Source organism: Dromaius novaehollandiae, chromosome 26 (genome assembly GCF_036370855.1).
Source record: "Dromaius novaehollandiae isolate bDroNov1 chromosome 26, bDroNov1.hap1, whole genome shotgun sequence".
NCBI classification, from domain to species: Eukaryota; Metazoa; Chordata; class Aves; order Casuariiformes; family Dromaiidae; genus Dromaius; species Dromaius novaehollandiae.
This window is the reverse complement of record NC_088123.1, coordinates 8,004,708-8,030,031: the sequence shown is the minus strand read 5'-3', so window position 1 is coordinate 8,030,031 and position 25,324 is coordinate 8,004,708. Positions and strand designations below refer to the sequence as shown.

General features: G+C 48.2%; 2 protein-coding genes across 5 annotated transcripts; both read right to left on the bottom strand.

Moving 5' to 3' along the window:
- Window positions 1-1,374: 1,374 nt before the first annotated feature.
- On the bottom strand, window positions 1,375-8,235 carry PLPBP (pyridoxal phosphate binding protein). Of its 3 annotated transcripts, none has more exons than XM_064497907.1 (9): window positions 8,068-8,235; window positions 7,438-7,545; window positions 7,127-7,162; window positions 6,434-6,509; window positions 5,465-5,599; window positions 4,499-4,641; window positions 4,061-4,159; window positions 3,620-3,722; window positions 1,375-1,676 (listed from the first exon to the last, which is right to left on the bottom strand). In XM_064497907.1, the coding sequence occupies exons 1-9, from the start codon at window positions 8,161-8,163 to the stop codon at window positions 1,672-1,674; spliced, it is 801 nt and encodes a 266-aa protein (XP_064353977.1). In that variant the 5' UTR covers window positions 8,164-8,235; the 3' UTR covers window positions 1,375-1,671. The 3 variants fall into 3 exon arrangements, with proteins under 3 accessions (XP_064353977.1, XP_064353976.1, XP_025978102.1); XM_064497906.1 differs by having other exon boundaries at window positions 1,375-1,649; XM_026122317.2 differs by having other exon boundaries at window positions 1,375-3,722; window positions 8,068-8,234.
- Window positions 8,236-8,763: 528 nt separating this feature from the next.
- ERLIN2 (ER lipid raft associated 2) lies at window positions 8,764-23,549 on the bottom strand. Of its 2 annotated transcripts, none has more exons than XM_064497905.1 (11): window positions 23,339-23,549; window positions 23,166-23,237; window positions 22,644-22,690; window positions 21,780-21,841; window positions 20,710-20,835; window positions 18,082-18,155; window positions 17,596-17,654; window positions 16,188-16,279; window positions 15,399-15,488; window positions 12,922-13,001; window positions 8,764-11,829 (listed from the first exon to the last, which is right to left on the bottom strand). In XM_064497905.1, exons 1-11 carry the CDS (start codon window positions 23,531-23,533, stop codon window positions 11,620-11,622), a joined length of 1,107 nt encoding a protein of 368 aa, XP_064353975.1. In that variant the 5' UTR covers window positions 23,534-23,549; the 3' UTR covers window positions 8,764-11,619. The 2 variants fall into 2 exon arrangements, with proteins under 2 accessions (XP_064353975.1, XP_025978149.2); XM_026122364.2 differs by having other exon boundaries at window positions 23,156-23,237; window positions 23,339-23,531.
- Between the last annotated feature and the right edge of the window lie 1,775 nt (window positions 23,550-25,324).

The following is a 25,324-nucleotide window of genomic DNA, read 5'->3' as shown; positions in this document are numbered from 1 at the left end:
TGAAGTGACCATTAGCCAGATTCTTGGCCAGACGCAGAGCATGTAAAATCACGAGGGAGGAGGAGTCCATCTGGCCACAAAACAAGCCTTAGTCTGCTGGATGTATTCCTCCAAGGCAAATATTGACAGTGACACTGCCCCTATGAAAAGGGAGTAAGAGCACTGCTGCTTCAATAAACCAGCCAAGTGCTTTTAATAGATGTAAATAAAGCTTGTATTGCAGGGGGCCGAGGTGCCTGAGAGGGGAGTGGTTCATTAAAAGGCCAGGGAGCCTTTTATCTCAAGCTTGCTGGCTCCACTCCAGTGGCCAAAAGTTACCATCTGCTGGGTGACCCCTGTGAAGCGAGTGGGTGGTCTCAGCCCTGCTCTCCCCGGACAGGTGTCCACCATCACGGACACCGCCGGCTTCGGCACCCTCGCGGCCAGGCGCCAAGGAGAGGCAGCTTCCCTGCTCTGAACGGAGGTACGTGCCAGGGCGCGGGAGGAACAGAAAGCGTCCGTGGGCACCGCCTGCCGCACCCGTTTGGGAGGCTCAGCAAGCAGCGCGAGGAGCGAAGCAAAGCTCTCGCACGCGACGTGGTCGGAAGCAGCAAGCCTGCTGGAAGCGGGGGGGTGGTGAGAGAAACAGCCGCAGAGCGAGGGAGCAGAACCGTACGCTGCTCTGCTCCCCGCTTCGGCACCTTGTCACACGGCAACATCAGCCACCGCAGCGGCAGCAGGCACTGCTGCTTAGTCGCAACACCCGGGCCACCACCTGCACAGCCCTTTGCGACCCGGCTGGAGAGGAGAGCGGTCCCGCTGCACTCCAGCACACCCGAGACACGCACAGCTCTGTCACGGTCCCGCGTTGGCGGCTGGTGTCAGGGCCGAGAGAGCCCTAAGCATCTTCTGCAGACAGTACGTACGTGGGCTGAAGCACAGAGATCAGAACACCAGAAGACCATGCATTTTTGTGACCAGTCTGCTCCTCAAATACCACTGCGCAGTTAGACCTCCAGGGCCCCCAATCCAGGACAAACCTTGCCTTGCCACGCAGCAACCTGTGAGCTCTTACCTGCCAGTTTATACCATTTACCCCTTCATTAAGCTTCGCTAGTGTTCAGTTTCAACTCAGAAAATAAGCACAAAATGCCTGAGAGAGGAAAAGCAAGAGGGAACGTGAGCCATAAAGCAAAATAATTCTCATAGAAATCCAACATAAAACAGTGTCACTCTTCTGTGCTCTGTAACAGAAAACTGTGACAACAGCAGCTCATCTTGGTGCCACGAGTTAGCTGAAAACAGGTATCAGTAAGCTGTGAGCAGGGCAGCACGTACCTGCTCATCCACTCAGGCTCAGAGCTGCCTGCTCCAAGACTCTGCTAACTTTGTAAGTTAGGTAACAGATCATTTTTATTCCATGTTTGCTATGGAGAGCTGTAGCCAACTTTTACAAATGGTGTTTCTTTGGCAAACAAACACTGAAACTCTTTACACATTTGAATCAAGTTCAGACAGAGGAATGGGTGTCCCGATTTCCCCCCCGCACTTTTTTAACAGAACAAAACAAAGCAAAGCAAACAATTATTTCCGATGTTATGAAATTTTCAAACATGAAAATCTGTGGTCAGTGTGTTTCGCAGGCGCTCAAGTAATTTTCGGGGGAAGAACTGGAAGAGGAAAGGATTAACTTCAGCCTTCAAATCAAAAAGAAAGACAGTTATTTGCAAGACTAATTATTGATCTGTACTTGCCCCCTGCAAGCAGCAGAGCGGTTATCCCTCCTTCAGCGGGCTGGAAATGCCCTAGACCTGGGGAGCAGTGCCACCCAGAGGGCTTTTCCAGAAATAACTAACTCCATCGACATCTCAGCAGTGTTTTTTTCCCTTTCTAATCAAAGAAAGCTCCACTTTCTTTGACAGCTGTGTTTCAGCTGTCTTTCAAATCAAGCTCCTTTCCTCCACCCCAAGAGTAACAAGTCTCACTAAACAGTAACTCCAGGTTAGGGAAACATCTTCAGCAACAACTCTCAGGCCATTTATTCACAACACTGGAACATAAAAATTACATCTTTAATAGCTTTATAGTTGGCACAGATGGCATTCAAATTCACCAGTTTTCACTAGACTATGAAGCAACACAAGGTGCAGCTCTGAGGAGGGCAGCTCAGACTGCACGTTCCTTTTAAACCATGTGCTTACGATAGCTTGGTGTTAGAGTTTACTCTTTTCATTTACATTCAGCATTTAGAGTCAGAAAGTAAATCCAGCAGCTAGATTTAACCACACACACACACATAGAGAAGTCAAGGAAGGGTGTTTCTGCTGGCAATCAATGTCTCCTGCTCTTAGCAACACACAAGAACCCAGAACAGGTAGTTGTAATGCACATTACAAGAGATGTGATGTGGCTACTGTCAGCCAAATAGCACGCGACAGAATACAGGAGCTTTGCTCGCATCTTAGTGAAACAGCTACTGCAACGGAAAAGTCCTGTTACCCTCTTTCAGGAGAGGAAAAGGCTAGACCAGTGCTTAAATGTGTTAAGACACAGTCTAGAAACTCTGTCAGTGGTGAAAGGATTTTTTCAGGAACCCAGAACCCAGTGCAGTAATAATACTTTACTTTCTGAACTACTTTTCCCCCAAAGGCCTCTAGCGAACAAGCAAACCTCACTGCTCCCTTGTGAGACGAGCAAGTGTTATTATCCTCTTACAGATGCAGACGGGGTAGCAGAGGCACCAAATGGTTAAGTGGCTCGCCTGGGAAAGCAACAGCAAGCCAAAGGTAGACCAAGGAGCCTGAAGAACAGCCCCGCTCTGATCAAAAATTACTTACAGCATCAAGAACTAGTGTACTAGGCAGGATGAAAATAACTCCCAAAAACACTTCACAAGAGGGGATGGGAAAGGTCGAAAGCATCCCAGAAGATACGAGGAGACACGTCACCAATGGTGAAAGTCAGCAGTGACTTGCAGTCTGCATCCAAAACATTACGCCATGAACTCACGCTGGCAACTGTTTTTTATTCATCCTCATGTGCTTGTTACTCATCCTCAATTGAAATGCATATAGTCCCTTCAGTGCCGCTCAGAGCCAGTAAGTGTTACAGTATGTCTCTGTCATGTACCTTCTATTTAAGCAACCACTCAGTTGCGATCACGTGCAAAACTTTCACTTGAGGAAAGGAAATATTTATAGGTCTCTGGCAAAATTAAAACTTGTTAATGAAGAATTTACTCCTCAGTGAAAACATTCACTGACATTGCCGTGGATACATCTTGTTCATTAGCAACTCCATTCTTATAAATAATTATTTTTTGAACCCAGTTTTCCAAAAGTAATTGTTCTTAATCAGCCTGAAGTAGCTAAGATACTAAAGTCACTTTCAAGCACAATTTTTCTTACCATTTGCTGGTTACAAAAATTTCAGTTTCTCTGGGTACTCTAAAATCACAATGAATTATGAGGCATTTCTGGCCTCTGTTCTATTATGAGGAATTTCCTCTCACCATCATGATCAGGTGCCGACATGGAGGGAGGTAAGAATGCATAGTGAGGTCTCCCATCATCTGTCCTCTGTCGAGGCCACTTTTTTTCCCCCGGTTAATGACCCTGCACTGTCAAGGCCTCCATTTTACCTTCAGTTTCAGCAAGGGCCTTGCCACCATCTGCTTTGTTGGAATAATCTCGCTCTCCAAAAATTGTGCTTCCAATCCTGACATTTGTGGATCCAACCTCTATCTATGAAGAGGAGACAGAAAGACACAGTTCAATACAGGGCTACCACCTGCCTGCCAACACTGCCCAAAACAATCTAGATGCTCGCCACGTCACAGAGGGACAGTTCCCCGTGTACTCGCCATCCGCAGCTACAACAAGGGTCTATTTTGATCCCCAGAGCTCTATGCCAGGGCCAGGAGAGCTGTTTTTCACAGAACAGCACCATCAGGATCTCCATCCAAGGGGAGGCCTACAAGGCCTATCTGGATGAGGCCTGGGCTAGACGTTTGGGTGCCTGCTGCTGGCGATGGCACATTTAGCTCCTGAGAGAAAGGGCGGCAGAGCGAAACCAGACTTACTGCATGCTGGAAGTCTGTGGACATGCCCATACTCAGCTCCACCTTCTCGACGGGGAGGTTCAGTTTTTCACACACGTCCTGCCGCAAAGATAGCAACATCTAGAAGGGAGGAAAGAAGAGAGGATCGCACATTCTGCGACAACCACAGCAACTCATTATCAAGGTTTCACAGACTGTGATTTCTGCCTTTCTTTGAAGTCTCCTTTGCACAGAATGGGAAATTCCCACACTTCCTGATGATGCTTGCTCTACTGCACTGTGAGAATGCCCGGAGGTTTCCCGTTACAGGTTACATTATTGACAATACATATACTTACAAGCCTACACATCTTCTGAAGATATCCTGTTATCACACCAGCATGACAGACAAAGAACACAGACCCAATTCCTCTGCCTGATGCAGCCCCCCGCACGCAGCTTTCTTCTAGAAACTCTTACCTGGAAATCAGGATTCGGCCCCTTACTAAGGTCATGGCCGATGCTGCCAATTGTCATCAGCCCCACAAATTCCAGGCTTGGGCACTTGTTGATGACATGCTCCACGGCTGCTGCGGTGTCTCCAGGAGGCAGGCCATGCTTACCTGGCGCAAAAAAAATAAATAAAAAGGTGATGCGTGCCAAGCTCTGCCAGAGCTTGGGGACTCCCCCCCCCACAGCCAGGCAGAAGGGGATCAGATTGGATTTCTCATTAGCCTTTTCACCAAAACTCCTCTCCACATGGGCAAAAAAGAACACTGAGCCAGTCTGGGCTCCCTTGGAAGGAGCATCAAGCGAAAGAGCCCCCAGCAGCTTGTTATTGTCCCAAAGCACAACTAGTTATAGAACGGAGGAGCTGACACTGTTAGAGTCCTGCTATGACACTCAGCACCGACAGCTCTGACCACAGCACTGCTCTGTGGGGAGACCAGCGGGCCAACCACGAGCTGTGTTTAGAAATACTGAGGCTAAGAGACAAACAAACAACCCTAAAGTAAATGGACAGTCTCCATTTATTCAGATTTCCCCTTTCTTTTGCATTCTGTGCTTTTAAATATAAGACCATGTGTACATCTTAGGTTTGTTAAAACTGCATAAAAAACCTTCCTGTACAGGTACCCTCCAGCCTCACATGCTTGGCGGCAATTGAAACATTTTGGTTGTGGCGTGACTGAGGCCAAATATAAAACAAAATGAATAAAGTGATGACTGCAAATCCTACAGCATTTAATTTTCCCTTCATTTCTCTGTATTGGTGGCTCTACCTGGTTTAGAAGCATTCCTCCCCTGGCTTTTGAGAGTAACCTGAGTTTCTAGCTCAAAGAAGCTCTTACAGAGTGCAAAGCAACCCATCCCACACAGGTTGTTTTACCTATCAAGTCAGCAGGACAACCTGCACATCACCATAAAAAGTGTCCCGCCACTTACTGTCTTCTCCGCTAGTGTTAACTTGCACCATGACTTTTAGTTTCTGAGTTGACCCTTTTTTCTGCCACGAGCTGTTGACTCTGTCCGCCAGCTTCACAGAATCCACTGTTTCCAACATGAACAGGTTAGGGACGGCTAGGGAAAAAAGACAAGGTGAGGGCAATTCTACTGGCACAAAAATCACTGTGTCTAGAACTCAGCCGGCTCAGAGACGGACACTGGCGAGTTAACTGCCACAGTCTTCTGCCTGTTCTTAACCTTGCAGCTAAGGCACTTCAACAGTGTTCATTTCCCCAACCATAGCATTCGGTTAATAATTCCCTTCATAATGACTGTGCACGCATCCTTTTGGGGAGAGACAGGGAAAATCTGTGGATTAGCATCTTTGTTAGAAAGGTAAAACAATATAGCAACTAAGTGAGAAATTTTGTATAGCTTCCCAATAAGCTAGTGAGCTGCACGAGTGGAGCGTGATATTCATGCTCATATACAGAAGTGCGTAAGAGAGAGAGAAGAGAAGAGGGCACTGTATTGTGAAGTGTCAGCTCCCTAGGGCCACATACCACCAGAAGACCAAAACCTTCTGGAACAAGCTAATTACAAAGTGAAAGCACAGCATGATTCAATGGACCAAACCTCGTCCAGTAATTCAAGGGAAACAAGCAAACACAGGAGCAGCTTATGCTGTCAAAACTGCAAAGGACAACCAGCCCCTCTGAATCAGAGGCTTCATGCTGCCTGAGCGACACAAGCACAAATATATTTGCAACCATGCACAGTTAGCAGCAGACTATGGCAACAGAAAACAAACACACTGAACTAGGACTGAAAAATGGGGCAGTATCACATTCTTTCATTTGCTAATCAGATTTCTTTCTGGCTTGTAATCAGCAATATAAACAGATGAATGAGGTTATTATTTGTGTGAACACTGGAAGACTATTGCGCATAAAGTTAAATAGAGTTTACCGATCAACTTGTTGACGTTGTTTTTCTGCAGATGGCCAATAAAATGCCACTTAATCTCCGGACAAGACGACAGAATCTGAGAACAGAAAAGAACAGTTAATCAGGTCTGAATGATAATTCCCTCTTCCCCCAGGCAATATTTGGGTCTTAGTTTGCCTACAAACAGAATTCCAGATGCCCAGTCCTCTTTTGTTTACCCTGAAAGAGGCAGCTCAGGCAGCGCTTGTGGTGTGTGCTCAGATTGCTTCACAGCCTGGAGAGGGTCAGGACTGCGGCAGCAGAATGTTACAAGGTAGACGGGGAAGGCAAAGCTCTTTTGTAATTGAAGAATCATAGAATGATTCTCCCTGCCCCAAACTGAGTCATTACCATTTCTTTAAATGGGGATTGGGTATCTCCTATACAGGAAGCACAAGAGGCAAAGCACTGTTCAGGCAGATGCTCTGTGACTAAGGCACACGTGTCTACGGGATCCTCTGGAGTGAACCAGGCAAGGAGGGGGAAGGGAGAACCGTCAAAAAGCTAGGACTGACCCCCACCGTTTATCTAGAGAAACAAGAAGTTTTTTCCAAAGTAGTCAAGCAGCCTCCATCCCCAGGTTCCTAACCTAACCGAAAAGATAGGACTTTTGCTGAATGCACCCCAGGACACAGTTACGCAAGGAAAACCACGTACAGGAAGCCATGTACTTACTCTGGAGTCTGATGCCTTTTCTAGCAACTCTTGAACCTAAAAGAATTCAAGGGAGTGTTTTGTTAAAGCTGCGTCACGACACGGTCACACTGTAAGTACGGTATCTCTAGAACCGGTGCTCCTGTGATCCGTACGGACCTGAGCAAACACAGGGCCAGGGCCCTCGTGCTACAAACGAGCCCAGCTCCGCACGCACTGTGCGAGCGGGAGGCAGGCAGCTGTCGGAGGCCGGCTGCGTGGCACCTGCGCGCCCAGGGCCACCGGCTTCGCCGCACGGCCCCGCCTGCTCGCCCGCGGACCAGCGAACTCACGTAGTTCTCCCCGAAGCTGCGCTGCCCGTGGTTGTAGGCCTCGATCACCATCTCCGCCGGCTTCGTCTTGCTGACGGCCACCAGCCGGGGCTGCACGGCCGGGAGTCCCTGCGGGGAGCACCCGGCGGTCAGGGAGGGCTCCCAGGGGCGGCTCCAGCTGCCCCCGGGGACCTTCGGCAGCCAGGGCTGGGCCCAGTCCCCAGCCCCAGGCCACCTCCATGCCAGGCCACCCCACAGCCTGGGGGCCACCGTGGACATGAGTGGCCTGTCCCTGCGCTGGGGCGGCTGTCCGCACGGTGGGAGGCCTATCTCTATGGTGCTGGGGGACCTGTCTCCATGGTCTTGGGGGGCTGTCTCTATGGTGTTGAGGGGAATAGTCTGTCTTTACCTTGGGGGGCCTGCCCTCATTTTCGGAGGCCTATATCTATGATGATGGGGGTGGGGGGGAATCCGTCTCCGTGTCTTGGTGGCGGCTGTCTCTATGGTGGGGGAGGACCTGTCTTCGTGAAGGGGGGGAGTCTCTATGGTGATGGAGGACCCGCCGCCATGGTGAGAAGGGGCCTGCCGCCACGCAGACAAGAGCTGTTCCCCCTCCGGGCCCCGCGGCCTCCCCCGCGCGGCGCCCCTCACCTGCGGCCTCCGGGCTGCCGCCTGCTGCACGCGCTCGGTGACGGCCCGCAGCGCCGGGCCCAGCCCTTCGCCGGCTGCCATGCCCGCTCTCCACATCCCCGGCAGCCCCCCGCCGCCTTCCGCCACACACGCGCGCCGCTCCTCTCCTCCCCCACCACGCCCGGGCCGGCGGCCAATGGGGGCGCGCCGCCGCGCCTCGCCGGCCAATGGCAGCGGGGGCGGGCCGCCATGTTGGGAAGGTCGGAGTGCCCAGCCGGGGGGGGGGGTGCTGGCTCAGGCCCTTGGTGGCCGCACTCAGCGCGGGGGCCCCACGGCAGGGCCGGGCCCCACGGCAGCAGCCGCCGCAGGCAGCGGGGACCCTGCAGCCCATCAGCCAAAATATTTGCGTTAATGTGCAGAGCTGCCCTCCCTCCCCACACTCTACGCAGTGACAGTATTTACACAGCTGGTGAAAAACACCCAGAAGGCGCCTGCCCTCTGCCTGGAAAAACACGACAAGGGTTGTCCCAGCTTCACCAAATCCCAGGCATTTGCCACCTGGGGTCCTGTTCCTGCGTTTTCCCCCCGATTCACTCAGCCGGACGCAGCCCGTGACGCCGCCCTCTCCCTCCTCCGCCGGGACGGGGCCCCGCAGACCTTCCCCTGCGAATGTACCTGCGCGCCGTGTTAAGGGTCACCCACGACAAAGACTAAAACTGAAATCGAAGGCCAGTTTATTGTCAGAGCAAATACCAAAATAAAAAGGCTTTTAATGCAATGCACCAGAATATCAAAGACTGCGCTATACCTTGCTCCTGCCACCGGCTCCCAGATAACTGCGGTGCCACACACCTGCACTGTCTCTGTTAAGTTGTTTTAAAATTCAAGACTTCATTTCGAGCTTGCTGATTATGGAAATTATGACAAAATGTTAGTTAAAGAGATATATGGAATAAAGATTTACACGCAGTGAAAAATTTATTCTGGAAGGTTCAAAAAATTAAATATATAATGAAGAATCTGAACAAAAAAGAGAATGAATTTTGGCTTGTTAAAAATCTGTACGATTTCAACTTTGTTTTTTCTTTAAATTCTTATTACGATTTGCTTAAATTACAAGATTCTATGTTGTTATCTCTCCTACTGCAGTAATTAATCTTCTATCATGAAGAATCATAAAGGTTCCCATGATGGTTTAAAAATCTGCATTTGAAATTAATACTGGTTACTCCTTTTTCTATATTTCCCCTGCAAAGGAATACTTTAATAGCAATGTTTTCAACAAAAAATAAAAATCCTTAAGACCTATTTATTCCAAACTGCTGTTTTACAGTAAAGTTATACAAAAGCGTACTTTATAATACCACTTTGGTTTGTTTGGGTCTTCTCATTTGTGAAAATACTTGACTAAAGTAGATAGTTACTAAACGGAAATCTTAACATGAATGTAGAACAATCCCAAACTAGACGACCCTCAAAAGTGTTAGGTACTACTACCTCATGCTGAAAGTTTTGCTATTCCCTCTTCATAATCTTCTGCAGAAACCTATTTATAAAACTGAGTAATATTACCTATTTACCTGTTGGTGCAATTTTTTGACTGCTGTCTGGTCCCCTGTAGGTTTGGAGATGAAGCTTTCATTATGGAGCTCAGGTTTTCCAACACACGCAAACAATACCTATAGGAGATGGGACTTTTCTCCAGCAGTAACTGATGGTATCTTATTTTGAATTTTCAAATATGAATAGTCATCATCCCAAAAGTAAAAATAATTAAAAAGAAAGAAGTGAAAATACTGGAACCGGCACTAGAAATTCATCAGATTTGTACCTTACTGTGCCTGCCTTATTAAAAAAAACAAAAACAAAACCAAAAACGTATTTAAAACACTGAAGAGTGAAACCAAGTATGGTAGGTAGCAAGCTTTGCAGCACCAGATTGTAAATGCAATAGGCCAGTCCCTGACAACTAAGTTAACATTTACACTCGTATCATTTTATATTATTATATGGGTTGCAAATTAAAACAGCAATTAATAAACAGACTCTCCTGCCAGGTGACAGATGGATTAGGTGGGAGAGAAAAAAAACCAAAAACACACAGATGTTTGCTCTGGCCCTGAGCTTTTTTCCTCAAAGTTTTGCATACATGTAAATCAAAAAGTCTTTTATCTCTCTGCATCTGGTATGTGAAGAATTAGTCAGTGTTCTGCAATGAAAGGTACACTGTATAGCATTGTTCTGAACAAAAAAGGAAATTCTCTCTTTGAACAGTGCAGACATAAGTTCTTGCCTTTGCCCTGTGACTTTTCAGTATAATTTATGTCCTTTGCTACTAGATCTTCCTCTCTCAAGGTCTATTCTGAAAAAACAATAACTCTGTTCCATTCATTTCAGCATACCTGAACATCATCTTTCTAATAAGACACTGTAAGCACTGAAATCCAGCTGGTCTTGCAAATAGGCAGTAAATGTAAAGTAATGACTGCGGGACTAGTCATTCAAGCAGTTACTTGCCAGCATGGCTATTTGCAAAATCAGGGTCTATGACACAAAAATCCTTTCCTTTCTAGTTTTTCTAAATGTGAAGACTGTGAGAAGTACCATGTTCCCAGTCTGATTTCACTGGAATGTTAAGTCCAGTGAGACACTGGCAGGACACTGCCTCCATCATCATACCTGGACCCCTGACCTAGCAGATAAACTGCCAGCAAGAACTACAGAATAGAGATGTCCCTTTAATCCTTCCCAAACATGACAAATGGAAAACAAACCAGTGTTAAGATGTGGAAAATGAATAGTTTGGGCCACAACCTCTGTGACACCTGGTCTAAGGCTTAGATTCCCCCCGCCATGCTAACCAGGTAACCTGCAATATTTCAGCTGAACTTCTGTAACTCACTCTGCACATGCTCTTAGCTGCCCTACCAAGGCGAAACACATTGGCTTAACCCTCCGTAAAAGATGGTTCCATGCGTTTGTTACGCCTCACGCTCAGGATGGGCCTGGAGCATACACACAGGCTGCTAGGAAAGTCACAGTGTCCCCTACGACAGGCAGTGACTTGCCATTTTGACAATGTCTGGGCCTTCAAGCAGACATGCTTAGTGTACAAAAGTCTAGCACCTTTTTTTAAAAGGGGTTTGAAATAAAGTACTGGAAATTTCCAACAAGAAAAAAAAATTGTAGCAGCAACTCCCCCTCCCTCCAAAACCCCAAACCTTCTTTACTTCCAACTGCTACAAACCACCTCACTCCAAAATTAAGTACCTAGCTAAGTTGGCTGCAGAACAGATTGCCCAAAGATGTCTTCCCTCTAGCCTCTCCAGAATAACTGGTCTATTTGACCATTAGCAGGGAGAGGTGCATCTAGAGTACGTATTTGGAGCTGATTGCTTAGAAGTCACCAGAAAAAACACCCCGTAAATACCAAAGTCCTTGCATCTAATTGTCATACAAAAGATTGACAGGATTAAGTCTGATTCATCTCTCTCAGTACAGGAAGGGAGAAACAAAAAGGAACTTCCCAGTTCTCGTTTCTTTTCATATAAAGAAAATAGAAATCTTGCAAGATCAGTTGATGTTATGAGACAGTTTTGTGTCCTCACTGGTTCCTGCCCCATCATCGTCATGGATTCCTTCTGCCAGTCCATCTGCAAGTTTGGTCTGGCTTCCTGCATGGTCCATGAACATGTTGGGAATATCTTTGCCAAAATATATCTTGCTGTTTGCTGCAATTGCCTTGTATTTCATCAGCTGCAAATACTCAGGAGTTAACTTCAGCTGCACAAAAATAAAAAAAGATCACCAACAGCTCAGATTTATTCGAAACCAAGTTTCTGTCGTAAGCATACAAAGAGTCCACTTTTCCAAAACACTAGAAGTCACGCTTATACTTCTTCCAAGTGAAAAGATGGAGCATCTAGAAGAAGGTTCTTTTTCAAGCCAATATAAGCCATGCTCTAAATCCCAGTGACTAAATGGCAAAATCAGAAAGTGATGGAAGTAGCTGAGGGAATGTTCAATCCAAATGTACCACAGAGACGTAGATGCTCTAAAGCACATAACTCACGGAAAGCTCTTGCAATGCAAGCTACTGGAAAGAAAAATACAACTGGCTTTTTTCTCCCCACGGGGTAGATTGAAAAGTCTGTTTTGGAGAACAGAACTCATTCTTTCAGGATAATGACATTATAACAGAAAGAATGGAATAACTAGGACAAAACTTGTGCACAAACATCTCAGACCTCTGTCCATTCTCACTGACCCATACAAAACAAAGTCTTCCTGCCAGGATGTCCTGGGAACTCACTATAGGCAATAATAAGCCTGACAGTTCTATCCATATAATTTCTCTATTTCTAGTTTCGTTTTTTTTCCAGCAGGAACAAGGCTTTGCCAGGCTAATTAGCTTGGCGGATTAAAGCAGCCCCGTTTGTTCGTTACTGAACGCTTGTCTACTCTAAATGTATCTGTCACTCTAGAGATCTCCCTGCTTTTGATTGCTCGCCAGCTTGCAGATTGAAACAGATCAACATTTCTGATGACAACAGCGTGAAAGGGCAACACTGAAACTGATATTCTATCTACAGAGGGAGCCATGGCCCCATCACAATCTAGCAGAGCTGTTTCCCAAGATGACCAGATATTTTGTGTATCCTGACATAAATTTGCCTGTCTAGAAAAGAAAATGAATTTGCAAGTAAGAATATCATTGTTGTTTCATTCCGAGAGGAGCTAGCTTTGATTTGCTTTTCGACTTGAACAATCAGACACAAGCAAACAATAAACACAGACTGCCCTTTTGCTAAGTGCTTCTATACGACCTAACGTAAAGAGCCCTGCTTCAGCCACAGCATAAGGAAATATCAATACCTTGTTAGCCTCGGCTACTTTCATAGCAGTATAGCATTCAGCATCAGCTCTTGCCTTCTCCCTTGCAAGAAATGCAGCATCTGGAAAAAAAAAACCCATAGGCTCCCACACTCAGATTCTTATTTTCAGCCACATTAGTATTGTTTGCAGCTGGATTTTTTTTTTTTTTTTTTTTTTTTTTAAAAACGTGGTCAGTACCACAGCTAAACTGTAAAGGATGCATACAACAAGGGGAAGGTGGAACAAAATGGGAAACCCAGAAATGGGATCTTTCGTTACTTTTCCTTCCTAAAATGTTACAGGATGATATTATAAAATAAGTTGTATCTGTGACTGAAAACCTCAAAGCATTTTATAAAGATAGGTTTCTCATTACTGCTCTTGTCACACAGGCTGAATACACTCTCTTCTTCTCTAGCCAGCCACTAAACTCTTGTGCTGAAAACACAGCAACTGTTTCATTACAAAAGCGGTATTTACCCACGACATTTGCACAGGACTCCAAGAACAGCATGTCAGACTGATCTACAGATGAAGTCTATGGCAGTGAATGCAATTCCCCAGATGGGATTTTGTCTGGGATATTGAGGTTAAGAGTCTGGCATGTAGAGCCAGGAAATTTTAACCTTTACAGACTCAGCCCCTTGGAGAGATGTCAGAGAGCTGTTTCTCTGCAATATCAACAATTGTGTAAGAATCTGATCCTGCAGGATACTGAACCTCCTTAACTGTTAGAGTAGAAGCATAGGCAAGGAAAAAACAAAGACATTTAAGGAAGAAATACTTCCCCTTTCTGTATAGCATTCCTTTTATTTTTTTCTTCCCTCCTGACTTTTACGTATCTGAAAATACTGATGCTGTATCAGGGCATCCTGTTAAGGCTAAAACGAGCTTATCTGTCTGCTTCGATGCGATCTCTTGACATTCCCCCTATAACAAGGAGCAACACACATTTGTAATACATATCAGTCTGGATTTGAGTCGCGCAGCTGGATAAACCACTTGCTTGCCTACACTAGCTGGGAGTCCTGTGAACAACTACATTTAAAAATAGTATAAGCAATTGGGTGGCTGTGGCCTTAGACTTCCCTTCTTTTGGCTAATAACCAGAGTGGTCCCAGTTAGAGACACTAGAAAGAATGAGGGAGAGGAAAATTGTCTGCCTGGGTAGAGCTGAATTGAAGGCCTAACACCTGATGACATGTGTTTATATGAAATAATAACCTTTGTATTTCTGCAAAGAACTTATTAATGAGAAGCTACTGATCTGTAAAGCTCTAATTGGCTCCTAGTGGGCTTCTGCAAAGCTTGACAGGGCCTATAATGAACGTAATTGAAAATAAGGCCTTGCTACTGTGAGCTGGAAATACAGACCCTTTGTCATGTCCTGGAATTTGCCTGACAAGGCACTGTATGGGGACACCTTCTTAACTTAACAGCACAAACTCCTAGAAAGATCATCTTGGAAAAAGTATTAAGAAGCACGATCTGCAAAGAAACAGTCCTATTCTTGCCTCTGGCCAATCCCGGTTCCTAAAAACTGGCTAACCGCAACACTAGAAGAGGATGAAAAAGCAAAACACCAGCTAGAAGACAGATTATGGGATTTATTGGTTAAAGCAGAGTACTAAAGCTCCCCCTCCCCTTCTCTTGACCTTTAGGACTTAGAAGCTATGTGACAGATCCCTGCTTTTCCAGAATGAGTATCTAGCCCAATTTTGTTTTCCAAGTATTTCATACTATACTGAAAACTAAAGCTACATTTGAATCCATTTTCTTCTCTCTCTCACTCAAAAAAAAAGAAAAAGACAACTGTCCAGGTTTTAGAAGAATCACTAAAAGCAAGAAAAGGATAGAAAGCTTCCACAACCCCGTGCTACTGCAGATATTCAAGAGATGTGACTGCACCTCCAAGATTTCATGGTAATATTTTAGGATGCTTCCACTCCTCTGCGAGGGTCTGCTGCCATTATCCAAAGCCTGGCAGAACTTCCCGTAGGAAGATGCCAGGCCCCTGTTCCCTTCCTCTACACTTGTTGACAATTATACTTCCTGCGCTTAGCTTATACGAAGAGGCACCTAAAAATTTGGAGTCGAGATTTTCAAACTTTGCCATTGTCCAAGTAGGCTGAATGCTTTCTGCTATCCACCCTAATCTGACCACCTAAAAACTCCCTTGTAAAATAGGTGGTGAAAACGGCAGGAAAATTCCGGCATTCAGGCACATGTATTCAGAACCACAAAACATTACATAAGGTGCCATGAAATGTTATGAACCATATACAGGAGCCCAAAATGAATGACTTTGGACAAATAACTGCACCCTTGTGAATATCAGATCAGATTGAGGACCACAGTCAATACTCACACTTCACTGCACTGATGCAAGAACTACTTAATTCCATCGTGAACTGCTTTGAGATCTTTAGATAAAAGCCACTACAGGGTATTTACTTATTGGAAAGTTCACCACTCACCTTCAATTTCCGAAATTCGCTTCTCTGTTTCCTTTTCCATCACTTTCTGTCCATAAGTTATTTCAGCAACTTGTGCAATTTTTTCTGCCTCTGAGGTGGAAAAGAGACAAGTCCATATTGTCGTGACAGTCTTCCTAATGCCAGAAGCAACTTCACCCATGGAAATCTTTACCACCCTCTTCTGGTAAGAATAAATGGTGGGAAAATATTCTCAGCCCTCAGAAGGGGTCTGTCTATGTGGGCAAAGCTGGAAGCCACCTGAAAAGTTTTTGAGTTCTTTGGAAGAATTTTAGATCAGCAGCAAACAATATGCTCTTAAGTGCAATAAGAGACAGAACTGGACAAAGATACTTCAGCCACACAGAAAGAAAGGCACATAGTCTCCTCTCACCGTAAACAAGACCAAGAAATGAGCATGTTGCAGGTCTGGTTCAAATGCACAGACTTACAGCAGAGAACATGCAAGGAATCTCTTGTTTCAGAGACATTCACAACACCTTTAGACACAAGCATTCTTGCTACAGACTTGGAAGAGACGCAGGGCAAGTCAGAGAGGGTCTAAAACTTCTGGTAACTCTAGCTCCTGCCTTTCCTACTACAATGCCTGGTTGATGCTATTTCAGTTAGTGGTCATGCTCTCACAGATAACGTCAAACTGCAGTGAGGCATTCAGACCCAGTGAGGAACCAAGCGCACACCTTCCCCCAGATGTCTGAGTTTCCCCTTTTCGCTGCCTACCCCACCACACACCCTTGTATAGTTTCTGCCTTCAGGCAGAGGTATACAGACCAATGAGAGCCTTCTTCCTTTCCGTCTCGGCTTCCTTCTCCACCACCTTCTGTTTCTGTGCTGCAATCAGCAACTTCGTCTTCTCACTCTCCCTAGTAAGCCAGAAGAAGGCAGCTATAAAACGTGAGCTTACTGAAGCAGCTTGACCTACCATCGTCTCCAGAATACAACGCTGGCTAAGCCCTCCTTTGAGCACACGTTTAGGACAGGCAGGAATCTGGAAAATGAGTGTGTGTACATGTACACACACAGCTTTTTCCTAACCTGAAGTGTCTGTTTCTTTCCTCCATAGAAAGAACACTTTTCAGTAAGGTCACTGTGAAACATTCCCTGCTACTCCCATAATGCCTTCTGGCGGGGGCAGGTCACAGAAGTACATCTTGACCATACACATGCTAAGTTGCATGTGTTACTGTTAATGAGGAAATTATTAAAACAAAGTAGGAAATGAAAATCTTACAGAAGCCCTGCCTACACCACAGAGGGTTATAACTTCTCTTTCTCATGTTAAAGCTTACTTTTCTTCATTTGGAAGTAAACAGCTTTGAAATCGTTCTTTATTAGCAAAATGGCTCCACACACTTTACATGGCTTAAGTCTTTTCTATCTTACTGTTCTGTACACATAAAAAGAAGTTTCAGAAGAAAGTGCATTTTTTTTTAAATATTCCCTCCAGTCAGGGAAGAGCAGCTGGAGTCAAAAACAAGTCTCTCTCAACACATATCCAGCTGCATTTATGGCAAGAAATAAGAGTAGGCCAATTTGGGATTCTGTGACCACAGTGCAAACAACTTACCATGATACCAAAAGGTCAGAGCAAATGCTAGGATAGGAAGAAGGAAGAAAGGCATCTTACTCTGGCCTATGCAGACTCTGTTGGCAGAGCGCTCAGAGAAAATAAGCATTTCTGAATGATCAAGTGCATGACAAGGCAGCTGGCTCAGTGTTGAAAAGGGATCAGGATGTCAAGTGCTATTAAAGAAGGTTATTTCAAAGCTTTGCAAGTCTTCAGCCTGTTGTATCAACAGTTTCTCAAACCTAGGCAAACAGCAGGATTAGTGGTGGACTCTATCCACTTGCCAGTCACTCACATGCTCTAGGAGGGGCTTTTTTTTAAAATAGGGACTGTGACAAGGGGAACAAGCTCCCGAGGAAAATAATTTCTGTGCCCAAATGTGCAAAATGGAGAAATACCTCCCAACTCACAGTGATCTGCCAGTCACTTACAGCAGCAGACAAGCTTATCCGTGCAGCCTCCCTGCACCCTTCCTGGATGGCAGCGAGGCAGCACGGGGCTGGGAGCGTGCCTGGCAGAGGGGCACTCTGATCATCTCATGCTGTGAAAACACATTAATCTGGGTGACCGGTTCCCTTTGGTAACACAAAGATGCAGGTCTTGGGTACTTACATCAGCTCATAATTCCTCCGGATCGTTTCAGGGATGTTTGGCTTTGTAACTCGAACTGCCTGGAAAGAGAGAATGAAGAAAACACAGGCAAGCAGCCAGCAATCAAAAGGCAAACGGCCCCTGAGGCTGCAGAGGGTGGGGGAGCTAACACTTGGGGCATGCTCTGCCACACAAAGCTTTTACATGCTGCGGGAATTGTGACCAGCTCCAAACTCCATAGAGCAAATGTAAGCTTTAATGATCTCCTGACATGACAGGAGACTATATCCTGGCTAAACAAGTATCCAGAATAATACCAAAAGAAACCCAACACAGCAGAGTCAAGAAGGAACAGGAAGGATACCATTCTCATTCCTCAAGGAGTTAAACAAAGACTGTATTATAAAACAATTTTCTAAAAACTTCTCACAGCTTCCTATTTCCTTTTAGCTCTTACCCCTCCCTATGATCTTCATCTTAGACATTTCAAAGTGGAACCCCAATTACCTGTATAATTAATCCAGGGGCCATTGTAGTTAGATCTTGCTGTAGGGCCAGTTTAAGGTTTTCATCAATCTGATCTGATTGGGGGAGGGAAAAAAAAAAGGTAACTAAAAATCCCAAAAGGCAGCTTGCTCTCAACATTCTGCATTCTACTGAATTAGCTGGAGTGACTCAGATTTCTCATTCCTGGAAAGCAAATACAAATATAAGTTTGATATAAAGGTGCTGTGCTGAGAAAAAGCATCCCTGAGCTAACGGCACATTCCCATCTCTGTCAGCACATCGAGCAGCATTTCAAAGCATTAAAGAACCAACAATTTTCATGCATCTCTTGGCAATGGGGCAATCTGGACCTTCTTCTTTTCTGTTTACAGGCTTCTAACCCTCCCTCTTCTCTAGAGGCTTCTAGAAGACTTAAATTCCTCACAGACTCATCATGCAAAGAACCCAAGCACTGCATGGAAAAGTCAGCTGCACATGCAGGTCTATTAGAAACAGCCACACCAAAGTCACTCTGACCTCTGGGCCAGCAAGGGCTGATCACGGTAGAGGGCTCAGAGAAGGCAGTGCCTTTTCCAAAACATCCCGAGAGGCAACGTCCCTGTCACAACTGAGCCACTTATCCACTGCCTGGGTGGCCATGGGGGCATGAAGCATATCTTGGGTCTGAGCTACAGAACTCATGGACTCCTGAAGAGTCTTCTCGGAGAATGTGATCCGGGACAAAGTCACCTACACAACGTATGTCAGATGGAGACGTGTGACTGCCAGGGATGTGGTCTGTACTCTGTACAGATTCAGAGATCAAGTCCTTCCCAACAGGCCACACATCTACAACACAAAAGCTCTTTTCAGGGAAAATAATAAAAGAGTACCCAATGCAAACACTTGGGAAAGACTATAGAAACATGGCAGGCATAAAACAAAACCCTCTCCAGTTCCAGCAATCTGCAGTTTAGGATCTGTTTGAGCCAGAGATAATATCTTTATAATAAAACACTCGTGCTCAAACCCACTTCCCCAGTGATATCTTCCCAACTGGATCCTCAAGTAGATGTGGTCCAGCTAGATCATGATTAAGAACTGCATCTGTTCCAGCAGGAAACAAAGAAACTGGAAAGGCAGAAATGTAAAATGGCTGCATTAGTTATTTTAATAGACTACAGAAATTTCATCAGCTAGATCTGTTTGGCTCAATGGATAAAAATTAGCTTCAAGATATCTACGAAATTTCAAAAAGAAATACAAAACGAGACCCTGCTGCAGTTAAAAGCTCTAAGGATAGCAGTGTTTCCAGTTGGGGCCTGCTGAGAAATGCAAAGGGAAAATAAAAATGTAACAGCCTTGAAAGTGATCACATCTCACTCCTTTATTATTCGCTTTGGTTCCAGTTTAGCTGTCTGGAACTCACATTTGTAATACATACAGTTCAGCCAGGAGTTTAGGAAACAGCTGTTATCAGTTTCCTGCACCTGCCTGCAGATGTGGGGGCAGCAGATCATGACATAAGTCTGTTTTAATGGGCCGTGCCCCACTCATAGTTTGTGAGCCAGAAAACATTCAGCTCAGACCAAGAGAGTTACACAGGAGTTTATACAAGTTCCTTCTGTGCAAGTCAGTGGCTTTGAGTCATTTCAAGCAGTTGTCGTCAGCAGCTGCTGACATCTGGAGAGTCCATCAGCAAAGAGCCAGAACACTCACCAACGGTCCCACAAAGGAACAGGAGGGGAACTGAGTCCCGCTTCTAAATTTTATGCAGAGACTCAGTCAGAAAGGGGACAGCCAAGCTTCTTGGAAAGCCCCGTTTGATTAGAGGAACAGTTTGCAAGCACCCTCCCTGTGTTCTCTCAAGGACTTGGCATTGAAAAATCCCAGCCATGAACTCAGTCCATTTTGGGTCCAAACTGTTCACAGCAATGCTTTGCCTACAGCCAGCACTGTTATACCGCCCAAATGCTGGAAGGGATTTCTCATCACTCCAAAGCAATGAACAAAACACTCAGCACTGGCAGCGGCCTATTTCTACCAGGAAACCACCACTCTGTTTTGGACTGTAGCTTAAAATGTGCTCTCCAAGCATCTATGCTGCCTGATTTCCAAGGGGTCTGAAGAGAGGAATGGAAGGTCAGCAGGCCCTCGCCAAGCAGGGCTGTTTTCTAACGCTCATTCGCTGTGCCCAGGCGCTGCCACAACGGGCACGTCAAAGCTGATTGAATCCATAGGCCAGTGAGTGCATGTTCATACTTTCTGTGACAGCAAAAAGGAGAGGACTGTTTTTTGCATCTGGACTAGCAAACTCTGTGACTGCTCCAACAAGTCACATTACCTAAACACAGAAATCACACAGCAGAATTTCCATTTCCTCCTCTAAAACTCCCCGCTACTTCTGACTTTTTTTTTCGTTACAATACACTGAAGCCCTCAGCACTGGAAGGCAACAAGAAGTAAATAACCATAGCTGGTTAACAATCCTGTTTCACAACAGAGCACGTATGATTAATATGTAAAAGCCCAGTTACAGGGTAGTGACTTCTGTATCGACAGACCACGCAGACAGCTGTCAGAAACATCATTCAAGGAACCATCAACCCAGCAGTGAGCCTGCAGAGTTAGCGTCGCAGGGTAGCTCACCGAACAGCTCAATGTAGACCTCCTGCAGCGTGTGGACGCTGCAGAACTGGTTCAGCTCATGGTGAATCTTGTTGAAGATGAGAGCTTTGTCATAGTCAGCGGTGTAGTTCTTCACTATGTCGTATACTACAAAAGAAGGAGTGAAACCGGTGTTAACAGCTGGGGTGGGGAATGTCTCAGATGGGAATGAATGCTTGCTTACAGCTCAGTCACTTCAGCAAGAGATGCGGTGCTAGTCAGTGAAACAGGGAAGCGCCCACCAGAGAAGAGAAGCCCGCACGGCAAACAAGCTCTTTGTTCATGTATTCTGCCAGGGGAGTTTTAATTATCGCTAGCAGTACATCACACACTAACCACATGCTTTGTAAAAAGAATGATATCCAAGTGGTACCAGCCCTCCCCACATTATCTGCGGATGTCTGTCAGGAAGGTGGTACACACGGATTGTGTCTGAGCAGCAGAATACGGAGACCGCGGGGCCCACACACAGCGGAGGGAGGGGATCCTGAAGCTGGGGCATGACCGAGGTCTCAAAGCAGGATGCTGACGAGCCCGGAAATAATACAATACTCGTAAACAACAGGATGTTAAAAAGAAAAGGGTCTGAGGAAAAAGCCGCGTGGGTCATTCACTCTGTGCCCCAGCGCCAGCCTTCTGCTCACAGACTCCCCGTCTCCCCTAGTGCTTGCACGTCTCATTACTCAAAACAGAAGCTCTTCACTGAGGCGCAAAGCCCAGTGGGGCTGTAATAACACAGATAATAAAAGTGATAGATGACATTCAGGTATTAACGAAGCAATTAGTAACACAGAACAAGTATGTGAAAGAAACAATAAACATGCGAGTGCCTGGGAGAGCTAGTTAAAAGGTTTAAGCCCCGGGAAGTAGGGGCTTTACAAGGCATACAGAGGAACACCAGCAGCGCTCCCTGGCCCCAAATCAGTGAAAGCACAAGCGCGCACAAGCTCCTAAGCTCATCCTGCAGCAGCAGGAGCACAAAGAACTCTGGGAAAGCAAAGTCACGTGGATGTTGGGTGCGAGGAGTTGCAGGGTCAGAGGGAGGAACTCACCTGCACTTTGGATCAGGAAATTCACCACCTCGATTCTGTCAAAATAAATCATCACTCCCCCACTGCAAAAAGAAGGTAAAAAAGAAAAATGAAGAAGTTCACTAGCAGCCGAACGCTCTGCCTGTGCAGCCGGACAGCTGCTGAACAGAAGACACTCCCCTCTAGTGGGCTGAGCACAACATTTACGGCCCTCGGTGCAGCACGCTGCGACATTACAGCAGAGCCCCGCGCCCCGCTCCGTGCACCAGCCTCCTGTTTTAGCTGCTAGCGTCCTTTAGGAACTGTATCCCAGTATGTGGGCCCAGGTTTGGAAAAATCAATTTCTAGTGGCTACAATACAGAAACACAAGCTCCCGAGTCCTTTTCCTAGTTCCAGCTCTCCTGGGGCAGTGAGACATTCACTTCCTTCCTCTGCTTCAGTCCTCAGACTAGCAAAACAGAGACAACTTCTCCACAAAGACAGTGCAAGTTTCAGAGTATTAATTTGTGCACGTAAGTTGCTGCAGGAAAGGTCAGGCTTGGAAAGCGCTCTGCAGCCAGCTGAAACGCAGCCTGTTCCCAGCAGAAACTTAACTAAATCAACAATGAGATTACAGAGGTGCCCGTCAGCATCATCTGCGCTAGCTCCGAACACAGAAGCGCAGGGGAAAGCAGTGCAGAGACGCTCGAGACGCCCGCTCGGGCTCAGCAGGACTCGTTAGCTCAGAGGAACAGAGAGCGGGTCTCGCTGCTTTTGCTTGGGGCTGGGGAGGGAAATCAAGTCTGTTGGAACAAATCTACATGTTTTAAAGCACACTGGAGTCAAGGGGGAGGCCCCGACAGCTTCCTGCAGGGATAGGGAGCTGGGGTAGGAGCGTAGCTCACCTGGTGCCGCAGGGGACGTTTTTCACCTCATCTGTCTGCAGCGTGGTCTGAGTGGAGAAAGATTTCAGAAACAAGGCTCGGGAACCCGGCTCTCCGTGGCGCCGGCCTCCCGCGGATGCAGGAGCCCCCAGTGCCCGTGGAGCCCCGCTGGGGCGGCCACGAGGGGCCCCCTCCCCCCGCTCAGGCCCCTCACTCCCACCACCCCAGCTGGAGACCCCCCCACCCAGGTCCCCTGCTCCGGCCAGGCGGGACCCGCGGGCCCGGCCCCAGAGCCCCCCCTCTCCCACCACCCCCGCCCCCAGTCCTGCGACCCCGGCCGGGGGGGGGGACCCGCAGCCCCAGAGCCCCCCGCCTCGCTCTCACTGCCCCAACCGGGGGGGGGGGAACCGCGGGCCTGGCTCCGGAGCCCCCCCCGCTCAGGCCCCCCACTCCCACTGCCCCGGCGGGGGGACCGCGGCCCCGGAGCCCCGCCCCCCCCGCCCCGGCCCCGCGCCCCGGCCGCGCAGCAGCACCTGCACCGACTTGTAGGAGGTGATGAAGGGCAGCATGAGGTGGAAGCCGGGGCCGCTGGTGGAGGTCAGCAGCGCCCCGCCGCTGCGGAGGGAAACGGAGAGCGTCAGGCGGCGGCGCGGCCCGCCGAGGGGGGTAGGGCGAGGGACGGGGGGGCGCCGCCGGGGCGGCGGGGGGGCGCTCACCGGTAGTAGACGCCGATGTGCCCCTCCTCGATCTTGTGGATGGCCGACAGGAAGGCGGCGGCCACGAAGCTGAGCGCCAGCGCCGCGATGGCGCCCACCTGGGCCATGGCCCCGCGCGTCTCCCGGGCAACGCGCCCCGCTCGCCGCCCCCCGCGCGCCCCGCGCCGCTTCCGCCCGGCGCCGCCGTGACGCCATCGCCGCGCGCCCGCCCGCTTCCGGCCGCCGCGCGCCCGCCTGCCGCCAGGGCGCGCCAGAGCCGGGGGTGGGGGCGGAGAAGCGCCGCGGGGACCCGGGTTCGAGACCGGCCGCCGCCCGGTGCCCGGGGGGGCCTCTCGGGGACGGGGCCCGGCTGCCGCCTCGGCGCGGCTCCTCCCGCCCTGGTGGTGCTGGCTGGGCAGGCCCGGACGCCTGGGCCCCTCGTGCGGGCCAGCTGCGGGTCCCTGGCCACCTCGCCCCATGCACAGTGCCCCAAAATGTGCCCCAAAGCCCCGTTCTCCCCTGCACTGACCCCTCGCTCGCACACGGGAACCGTGCCCCACGCCCCACGAGTTGTCCTGGCCCTGGGTGCGAGGACAAGCCACCATGCCCTGTCCCCAGTGCCCCGAGATGGGCTCCAAGGCCTGGTTCTCCCCTGTACTGACCCCTCGCTCGCACACCCGCACCGTGCTCCACGGGACGCCCCGGCCCTGGGTGCGGGGATGCGCTGCTGTGCCCCACCGCGGCCTCTCCGCCCGGCTCGACGGGGCTGCCGGCGATTTAAAAAAATCTGTTCCCTATTTGGATGTGTGTTTGGCCCAGACAGAGGAGCAATAATCGGAAAAGTGACAGACCGTGCAAAAATATATTAAATCTTCTGCATCTATAATTGTTGAAGGGGACTTTAAAAACATAGGAGAGACATATAAAATGTCAATATAGAATAATTTGATCTTTACACTTGATAGATCTCCTAGGGTTATATATAACAAGCCTGTCAGAAGGATTCAGCACCGTTTAGAAATAAAGAATGAAATATCTGCAATATTTGTCAATCCAAATTTTACAGCTCTTAAATAAGCACAAAAGGGTGCCAGAGATGAAATACACCCTGTATTAGGTTTTTTTAAAATGCTTGCCCAGATTTAAGGCCTTGATAAAATGTATTAAATCTTTAAAGGTTTTAATGAATCTAGTATGTGTTTCATAAATCACGAGCCTCTGCTCAGCCCCCTCGCAGTTTAATAAGGGTAAACTAGGAAATTGCTCTGAGCTGAAGCAAAATGCATTCACACGATATTGAAAAGTAATAGATTTTTAAATGCGGGGTGTGCTGGCCTGCAGGCCGGGCTTTGCTTGTAACGCCGGCGCCGTGTCGTTACCCTGAGCGGGAAACCATCTGCGGCCACGTGTTTAACAGCATCAAGATGTGCGCTAGCACAGAGGTAAGTAGTGCTCGTAATAAACCTGCAAAAAACGCCAGAAAATCATTACTTTCAGACCCCGCGCCAGGAACACGAGGCAGCGCCGTGCTTTACCCCGGCGCCCGCGGGGCTGCGGATGGACGGGGACGGGGACGTCCCTCCCTCCCGCCCCGTGGGCGACGGCGGGCGGCGAAGCGCTGTCTCCTCTCGTTAGCCGCCGTCGTTGCCGCAGCCCCGGCCCGCTGGCCACCGATCACCGCCTGACCGCTCCGGCCGCGGCGGAAAGGGGGAAAACACCGACGGGGCTGCCCGCGGCGCGGGGGCAGCGAGCGGGTGGGACGCGGGGAGCCGGAGCCGTGTGCTCCCACGCTGCCCCATCCCGCAGGGGTGCTGCGGGAAAAGGCGCCCGGTGCCCCCGGAGCGCCGGCACCCAGCCGGGGTGAAGCTCTGGGGGACACTGCTGGCCTCTCCCCTGCTCAGCTGCAAATCCCGACGCCGTGCCGTGATCCTCATCCCATGCTGCGATCCTGACCCTCTGCAGCGATCCCGACTCCCTGCAGCGATCCCGACCCTGTGCGGCAATCCT

Coding starts and splice junctions, on each gene's coding strand:
- PLPBP (XM_026122317.2), bottom strand. CDS start 8,163: ATGTGGAGAGCGGGCATGGCAGCCGGCGAAGGGCTGGGCCCGGCGCTG. Junction 7,163..7,437: donor GCAGCTTCGGGGAGAACTAC/GTGAGTTCGCTG, acceptor GAATTCTTTTAG/GTTCAAGAGTTGCTAGAAAA. Junction 6,510..7,126: donor AAAAGGCATCAGACTCCAGA/GTAAGTACATGG, acceptor TTCTGTTCTCAG/ATTCTGTCGTCTTGTCCGGA.
- ERLIN2 (XM_064497905.1), bottom strand. CDS start 23,533: ATGGCGTCACGGCGGCGCCGGGCGGAAGCGGCGCGGGGCGCGCGGGGG. Junction 21,842..22,643: donor AACGTCCCCTGCGGCACCAG/GTGAGCTACGCT, acceptor TTCTTTTTGCAG/TGGGGGAGTGATGATTTATT. Junction 20,836..21,779: donor TTTCCTGATCCAAAGTGCAG/GTGAGTTCCTCC, acceptor CTTCTTTTGTAG/TATACGACATAGTGAAGAAC.